General features: G+C 44.6%; 1 protein-coding gene across 1 annotated transcript; it reads right to left on the bottom strand.

Moving 5' to 3' along the window:
- Positions 1-260: 260 nt before the first annotated feature.
- LOC125148596 (disintegrin and metalloproteinase domain-containing protein 1a-like) lies at positions 261-3,365 on the bottom strand. The gene is given in 2 exon segments (XM_047826582.1): positions 261-3,338; positions 3,341-3,365. Coding segments are annotated over 2 exon segments (2,592 nt in total). The 3' UTR covers positions 261-771.
- Between the last annotated feature and the right edge of the window lie 5,784 nt (positions 3,366-9,149).

Genomic DNA, 9,149 nt, shown 5'->3' with positions numbered 1-9,149 from the left:
AGAAAAAGAAATGAAACCTTTTTGATAAAGAGTGAGGATGGCTATAGGAAGGTCTTGGAAATACCAGGAAGTAATAAATTGTATATACGTATGTCATATTAAACATCTGCCAGATTTGATAAGGTACATGACTTCAACACTTGCCTCTTGACAATCAGGGTCTTCTGGTTTACCAGGTATAGTACATCCCACAGAGTCCCAGAACAAAGTAGACTCAATAACTATGCCAAGTGGAATCTGAAGAGATGTATAATCTGAATAAAGTTTTATTTATTTTTGGATTTAAACACTCCTCGTTTTCTGAATGCACATTTATAGGGCAAATTGCTCACGTTAAAAACCGTCCTCGTAATATGTAGTGGTATTGCAATGAAAAAACAAGTGAAAATAATAAATGCAGGTACATGTGGTAATGTATGTCAAACAGCTTACATGAAAGATGACGTGTCCTAAAAAAGTTCCTGGTGAATGGAAAAAAATGGCCCAAGGCAGACAACAATGTCTATAGATGCATATGAAGAGTTCAAATGAAACGTGGAAAAGTAAGAAGTAGTAAAACATTTACTATATTAAATAAATATAACCTCAGTTACTAAAATGAATAATAAAAGCAGATGAATCCCTGCTCCTACATTAGTATATTTTTACGGACTGAATAATTCTAGTTAGAGCCACTGGAGCTATCAATTCCCACTTCACCTATACATCCCTGAGCCTTTCATTCCCACTCAGTGCTTGAGATGTTTAATATATTTTACTTCTTCCTCCCTCTTATGGCTCTGATTCCTCCTCTTCCTCTTCCTCTTCCTCTTCTTCCTCTTCCTCTTCCTCCTCTTCCTCTTTCTCTTTCTCTTTCTCTTCCTCTTCCTCTTCCTCTTTCTCTTTCTCTTTCTCTTTCTCTTTCTCTTTCTCTTCTGATGGAGGTTCTTCAGCTGCCTCTTCTGCTGCAGGTATTTCAGGCTCTTGGGGCTTTACCACAGCCTTTTCTGGACCCTTTTCTGTGGGTTCTGGATGAGCTTCTTTTGTACATTTACAAAGGATGATGACACAAACAGTTATCAATACTGTGCCCAAAAGTATCAGGAGTAATATGAGCAAATAGTCTGAGAAATTTTCTTTATCTTTGTGAACAGTGGTAGTGTTTTGAGTTTCACCTGGGTGTGGTGCACTAGGAGAGCCACTGTCCACACTACCCCCATTTCCTGCAGTTTTGCAGTTGGGGGGTGCATAGCCAGCCTCACAATGGCAGTGCTTTAAATTGTTGCAAACTCCTCTCCCATTACACATTTCTTTCGGTTCACAGTCGTAGTTGAGCACAGCATGATCAGTGCAGGAGCGATTCATACAGATTTTCTCTGGGGCACAAAGAGTGCCAATGTGCACATATCCATTATCAGGGATATCAGTAATGTCATAGACATCCATGCTCCAGCAGAAATCATCTTTATGAGGGACCTGAATCATTGTTTGATTAGGTTTGATTTCTGGTACATGTTTAATATTTGTACATATGATTTTCCCACAATATATGTTTTCATCCTCACATTTAATGTATTCTGACCTAGGTGATGTGGGAAAGCCACAGTTTCCAAATCGGTCTCCTTTGGTGTTCATGGAAATGTAACAGTCTTCTGGGGCAGACCTTGCAGGGTACCCAAAAACATGTAGACATTGAATATCTGGGGTCCTGCACACACCCTGAACACAATAGTGAACTCTTTCACAAGTTGTACCATCTTGCTTGTATGTGTCGTGGGGGCATATTGCAGTCGTACCATCACAATATTCAGGAAGGTCACACTCTCCAAGAGCAGGACGACATATGAATCCCTTTTCTGCAAATCCACATGTTTCATTACAGCAGGGTCCAGGACTACACTTTGCATTTTCCTTCAGCCTACATGTTTGGTCACAGCACCGGTTATTACCACAGTCAGGTCCACAGTCACACTCCTCATTGTCCTCCAACACACCATTTCCACACTCTGCATTCCTACGCAGGCGATGTTGGGGCCGAGGCTTGTTAAATAGGCAGCCCCCTTTGTGTTCCCGGAGGAACTGGTAGAAGTAATCAGAGCTGCAGTTGCTGAAGCCACCTTCTTTGGTGATATTTTCACGCATGAGGCACAAGCGTTTATCTCTACAAGCGCAGGCCGAGTGGTCGTGCCGAATACCCAAGTTGTGCCCAAGCTCATGGGCCATGAGCGCTGCAAACAGGAGGACGTCTTCATGATGGAAGGACTCAACGGCTGCCGCAAAGCCACTTGAACAGGCACCACTGAGAAATGCCTGTCCCACGTCTCCTTCAGGACGATGTCCGACGATCATGTGGGCAACATCGTGCTTCACGCGACGGGAGAGCTTCTCCTGTCTCCAGCTGTTGAAATTCCCGAGTGTAACTTGCAAGTCCGCCGGGACTTCTATGAGGTCCCCCTCGGTCCAAATCTCCATTCCCGCCAGCACCACCTCTGTGTTTATCCCCCTGGTGAAGCTGTTGGCCAGAGCGGTGATGTCCATGACCCTCTGGACTGTCTCACTGACGTCACTGCCCCACATTTGGAACCGCTGGTTGTTGACCACAACAAACATCTCCACGTACTTGGTGTGTGACCAAAAGGAGGACGGTGCCTGTGGACTGTGAGGCTTCCTGCTCCCCTGCTGCCGGCTGGCAGGCGCCACTTGGCTGCCGTTGGAAGTGACCCCACAGGAGACTCGAGCTTGGTGTGCCATCGTGTACAACACATGTTCAGAGCGTTTCGAAGTGTCCTTGGGCTTAATGCCATAGGGTTTCCCCTCCTTAATCAGGATGCCCCTGAGGCCTGAACAGGTGTTGAGAGAAACAAAAGAACCCGGGACTCCTTCTATGTAGCCTTCATAGTGACAGTCATGTGAGATGAAAGGCATTTCTTGCCCCAGGACGCCACCGTGGTAGCTGAAGACTGGGAAGTCCTTCACAAAACAGTCTGTCTTCGCCTTCAGGTGAATCGTCCATTTCTGGCCCTGCATTAAGAGCATATAGGATGCCTTTTCCACTGGGTCTTCCCTTCCCTTGACTGTCAGGCTCTTGGGGATGACTGTTTCATAAGAAGAGTAATATACAGATCCCAGGTCACAGTACAAGGTTGGCAGGAAAATCAGCACCAACACTAGCATGATCCCCAACCTGACACACGGAGGTCCCGGCACCACTAGTGCCCACCTCGAGCCCTTCATTTGGGGAGCCCGAGTCAGAAGCGCTCTGCCAGCCTCATGTGTAACCACTTGGTATTTCTGTAGAGAAGACAAGGAGGAGGCAGAGTGTCTCACAGAGGCTGCCACTGGCATGGCCATTGTGAATCGGTTGATGGTGTGCGGCCTGTGTCCATTAGCAGCAGCTCTCCCTGACACGCCAACCCTCACATGGGAGTCTGGCATTATGGAGTCAAGGCATTAGCTCCAGATCTATGCTGGCTGTAGGAAGGGTGGCTGGCTGCTGCCTACTTCTGAGAGGCACAGCCTCTGGCTGTGTCCTTTCCAGTCTCTCTGATCTCTCTGTAATCCTTCAGATAGTGTCCTTTCTCTGTGACTTCCTTCCACAGCATCAGCTTCGGTGCTCCGTGGCTACGGTCCTTTTGACACCGTGGAGTGATGTAATCACAAAGGGCTGTGAACTCTAAAACGCAAGACCATCCCTTGAGAGTGGAAACAAAACCTGCATGCCTCCTTCAACTGTGCCACACGGAACGCCCCGCCCCCACCCCTCCTGTTGTCCGTTGCTTGACTAACTCCAAGTGTTCCAGACCAGGGGCCTTAGACATCTTTGGTGGGCACCCTCTGTTGCTCACTTCCCCTCTTCTAAACCTCTTGCTCTGTAACACATGGACATGATAACTCAGAGTGTCCTTTATCCCTCAGTGAGGCATTATAGTGACATGCACATCTCCCAGGCCAGTCTGTTCGCTAAGGCAAATGGGGTGGTGGGCCTGTGCCGCAGGATAGACCCAAGTGGGCTGGCGACCCATGGGGCACGAGTCAATACGCCTATGTTTTAACATCTTCAAAGCTCGGTTCCTCAAGTTCTGTTTATGACACTGTCCAAAAGTGTGTATGGGAGAGGCCAACAGAGCAGCCTCTTCTTATGTGCGAGTGTGAGTATCATGGGCATGTCAGTGGGTGAGTCCAGGCCCACACCCTTCTCAGGATGGCCCTGACATATGGCATGATGCTAAGGTTATGCCCGCTGTGAACTAGGTATCCTAAAAGTCTCCCCTGTGCTAGAATGTGGCCTCTACATGTCCAGTGACCACTTCTGTTTGTTCACCTTTATACCCTCATGTCTAGAAGAGTGCTTGTCCAAGAGTAGATGAACAAGAAATTATTTAGTGAGTGAATAAATGACTCCCAGGTATGGGTGCTGTGATTGAGGTCTCATCTGTTGCATGTTATTCGTTTGTACTTGCTGAACACCTGCCCTGAATGGCTGAAAGTGTCTTCAGGAAAACTCACAACCATGCTGACTAATGGCACATTTGTGATCTCAATGTGTACCTCTTCCTACATTTCACCGGTCAGGTCACCCTAATTTCTTCTTGTCTCACATTTCACTGAGAAAATGGAAGCAATCGAAAGGGAACTTCCACATGTAGAAGCCAGGCGAGCCCACCTGTACCTAGATTTTCCTCCTACTGTAGTGGATAAATTGTCCATGCTCCACTCTGAGGCCTATCCCTCTGTATCTAGAGTCACCTTCGCATTCTGTTTCTCATGGGCTTCACTTTTCCAGTGGTCCCTTCTCTCTTTTACACCTTAAACATCTGTTTGTCCATTGTATCCTATCTCATTATGTGCTGTAATATCTCACTTTTATGAAACCATCCTTCTCAGTTCATATCACTGCCCAGTCACATCCAGGTTCTCTTCTCTGTTTCACAAGGAAACTTTTTTGAAAGGGTGTGTAAACATTCTGTTCCAACTTGCATCACTAGTTTTCTTTTCCGAAATGTTTTCCTTTGAATTACAGCACAAACACTACACGTGCATGAAACATGAATGTATTTTACTGCGAGTTACTAAAAAGAGAACGGCTGAGCCAGATACAAAAGGACAACTATGTTATGATTACATTTATATGAGGTTCCTCAAAGAGTCAAGTTCAAGAGACAAAGTAGAATAGAGGTGACCGGGAGCTGGGGAAAAGAGTAATGGGGGAGTTCTTGTTTAATGGGTGCAGAGTTGCAGCTTGGGATGATGAAAAGTTCTGTAAATGGGTGGTGGTGACAGTTGTCCAACAGTGTGAATGTATTTAATGCCACCAAACTGTACACTGAAAAACAGTTAAGATGGTTGATGTTACATATATTTCACTCAGGGAGAGAAATAGCTGTGTGTGCACAACTCCACTGAAGTAATCAACAGTTTTAGCTCCACAGAAGTCACCCATTTACCATTCATTGCCAATCACAAACCCTCCTGCTCCAGAGAGAACCATGATCCTCTCTCTTTTGGTAACTCCTTTCTCACTTCTTAAAAAATTGTTTTGCTTCCTAAATAGGCATCCCAGAATTGTGTGATTTTAGTTTACTTGTCTTTTAGTGACACCTTTATTGAGCTACAACTCACATAGTTTAAAGAGTACAATTCAGTGGTTTGTAGTATGTTCAGAAAATTATGCAGGCATCACCACAGTCAAGTTTGGAACATTTTCCTCACCCTCCAAGGAAAGCTCTTGTATTCATTATCAGTCCCTCCCCACTCTCCCTTCCCCTGAGCCCCTGGCCACCACTAGTGTACTTTCCAGCTCTATGACTGTCTGTTCTGGGCATTTCATAGCAATGGACTTTCTACCCGTGTGGTTTTCTGTGACTCCCTTGTTTCACCTCGCATCTTGTCAAGGATGAGCCATGTTGTAATGTGTCCATACTTCATTGCGTTTTGGCCAAATAACGCATGCTTTTTGAGTAAGTGAGTATACCGCATTTTATTTTTTGACCCATCAGTCGATGACCATTTTGATTGTGTCCACTTTTTGGCTATTGTGAATAATCCTGCTGCTGTGGTCATTTGAGTACAAGTTTTTGCATGGACAAATGTTTTCATTTGCCTTGGGTAGGTTCTTGGGAGTGGAAGTGCTCGGTCATATGTTAAGTCTGTGTTTAGCCTTTTGAGGAATGGCCCAACTGTTTTCTAAAGCAGCTACACAATTTTACATTCCTGGCAGCAGTAAGTGAGGATTCCAGTTTCTCCACATCCTCTGACATTCATTCCTGCCTGTCCTTTTGATTTTAGCCATCCTAGTGGATGTAAACTGGTATCTCATTGTAGTTTTGATTTGCACTTTTCTGATAATTAGTAATATTGCACAGCCCCCTTCGTATTCTTATTGGTCATTTATTTCTTCTTTGGAGAAATGTCTCTTCACATCCCATGCCCTTTTAAAATTGGGTGTCTTTCTCCTTGACTTGTGAGAGTTCTTAATATTGTCTGGGCATTAGTCCCTATCACGTAGATGATCTGCAAGTATTCTCTCCCATCCCGTGGGCTGTCTTTTCACTTCCTCAGTGCTGTGTTTCTCTCCGAGCGGACGGCTATTTCATTTTTCTTCTTCTTTTTTTCCTAATGCGTTAAAACACAGAGAACATGAATTTTACCGGTTTTAAGGACACACTTCACTGGTTTTAAATGCATCCATAATGTTGTGCTGCCACCACCACTATCGATCTCCGGGACTCTTTTCGTCTTTTGACTGAAACTCCATAGTCAATAAACTATACATCCCCAGGGTCTCCTTGCCTCCATCCCCTCGCAACCACCATTCTACTTTCTGTGTCTGTGATTGTGACTACTCTGAGTAATTCCTGTGAGTGGAATCATAACAGTATTTGTCTTTGGGGGACTGGCTTATTGCACTTAGCGTAACGTCCCCAAGGTCCATCTGTGTTGTAGCATGCGTCAGAATATTTTTTCTTTCTAATGGTGAGTAGAAATATTTTTTCTTTCTAAGGGTGTTACATAGTATATGTGTATACCACATTTTGCTTATCCGTTCGTCGCCCGTCGGTGGACACTTAAGTTGCTTCTGTGTTTTAGCCACTGTGAATAGTGCTGCTAAGCACATGACATACAAATATCTCTTCCAGACCCTGCTTTCAGCTCTTTTGGGTATATGCCCAGAAGTGGAATTGCCGGATCGTACAGCAATTCTATTTCCGATCTTTTGAGGAACCGCGACACTGTGTTCCGCAGTGGCTGTATCATTTTACGTTGTCACCGATAGCACACGTGGGTTCCAATTTGCTCCACATCCTCTCCAGCACTTGCTCTTTTCTGGGTTTTTTGACAGTAGCCATCCTCATGGGTATGAGGTGGTACCTCAGTGGACTTTTGATTTGCATTTCCCTAAAGATTGGCGATGTAGGCCATTGGTGTATCTTCTTTGCAGACATGTCTTTTCGAGTCCTTGGCCCATTCTTTGAATCAGGTTGTTGATTTTATAGCTGTTGAGTTTTAGGAGCTTCTCTGTATATTCTGGATGTTAATCCCTTCTCAGATACTTGACTTGCAAATATTTCCTTCCATTCTGTGAGTAGCCTTTTTACTGTGTTAATAGTGTTTTTTGATGCACAAGATCTAAAAATTTTCGTGAAGTCCATTTTGTCTTTTTTTGTTGTTGTTTTCTGTGCCTTTGGTGTCATTAGTTGGAGAAATCTTTGCCAAATCCGGTGCCGTGAAACTTTTGCCTTCTGTTTTCTTCTAAGAGTTGATAGCAAGACAGGTCCTGTGAATGGGGATTTTCTGGGGAAGTGCCAGATATGTAAGTTAGTAACAGTTCTATGGCCATGGGGCCTTTGAGGAAGCTCCAAACTGTTCTGCCCCTTACACTGGGTGCTAGGCCGCCTGTTTTCACAGCTACTGCTGTTGATAGGATGTGTTTTTTTAAGGCTAGTGGGGACCTGAGGGAGACGGGGGATATGGGACTAGGGCAATTAAAACTTCACAGAGTTCACTGCTCTAACCAAGATTCGGCTGCTTTACTGTTTCTGTTTTTGAACAAACCGGCTTCACATGGTTCTGTCTTGGATTAATTTTCATACTGGCGGAAAATTGATTTTGACTGTTTTTGCCTGTGTTGTGACTACCTTTATGGAGGAGGGGACTTGGGGGGGACCCTGCTTTAACCTTTTGGAAGTCTTCCCGTTTTACCTCTTAACTTCCTGTGAATTCATAGGAATGCAGTGTGGCCGGCCTCTTTTGCTCCACATGGTATTTGAGTTTACACTTACTCTTTTTGGGTGCCGCCATAGCTCATTCCTTTCCACGTTGTTCTACACTTGCATTTCTCTGTGTGGATCAGTCACAACATTCACTGTATTATCTGTGAACACAGGGTTCTTTTCTTTGGGAATACTATGAAGAGTGCTTCTATGACCATTTTTGTCCAGTAACATGATGCAAATAAGCAGCAAGTTCTAGGGTATTTGCCTAGGAGTAAAATAGCTAAGTTACAGGGTACTTGAGACAATGAATGTAACTAGACAATAAAAAGTGCTATTTAAAAGCGGCACAGCTGTGTACATTTCTGAAGCAGTTTATGAGTGTTTCCACTGTTCTGCGGCAATACTTGGAGTTTTCAGTTTTATATAGTCAGTCTTGGGTGTGTGGTGATATCTCTTTGTGGCTATCTAATCTGTATTTCTCTGAATACTGATGACATTGAACACTTCCACGGATGTTTGTTTGACTCATCCTTTACATCTTGACTCCAGTAGAATGAGCTTTCATTCCCACCCATCCATCCAAACTGCTCTGCTCCCGGATACCAATGGGTAACTCTCCGTTGTCAAATCAAACGATCACCACTCCGTCTTCACCTTACGAGCCTATTGACAGCATTTAAAAGATGATGGGTATGTTCTGCCTTGCCTTTTAAAACAATCACTCTGCCCGCTGGGTGGAAAGTAGGCTATTGAGGGGAACCAGGGTGGAAGCAGAGAGACCAGCTAGAGACTCTACAGTTGGCCAAGAGGGAGTAGATGATGGCTTGCAGTGCACTGGAGAGTGGGGTGGGGGCGGTGGTGATAAGAGGTCACATTCTGGATATATGTTGATGATAGAGCCAAGAGAATTTGCGGGTGGACTGGGTTTGAAGTGTAAAACTCTCCCAGAAACACGTT

Source organism: Prionailurus viverrinus, chromosome D3, assembly GCF_022837055.1.
Source record: "Prionailurus viverrinus isolate Anna chromosome D3, UM_Priviv_1.0, whole genome shotgun sequence".
Classification (NCBI taxonomy): domain Eukaryota; kingdom Metazoa; phylum Chordata; class Mammalia; order Carnivora; family Felidae; genus Prionailurus; species Prionailurus viverrinus.
The sequence above is the reverse complement of the archived record's forward strand: the minus strand, read 5'-3'. Positions and strand labels throughout refer to the sequence as shown.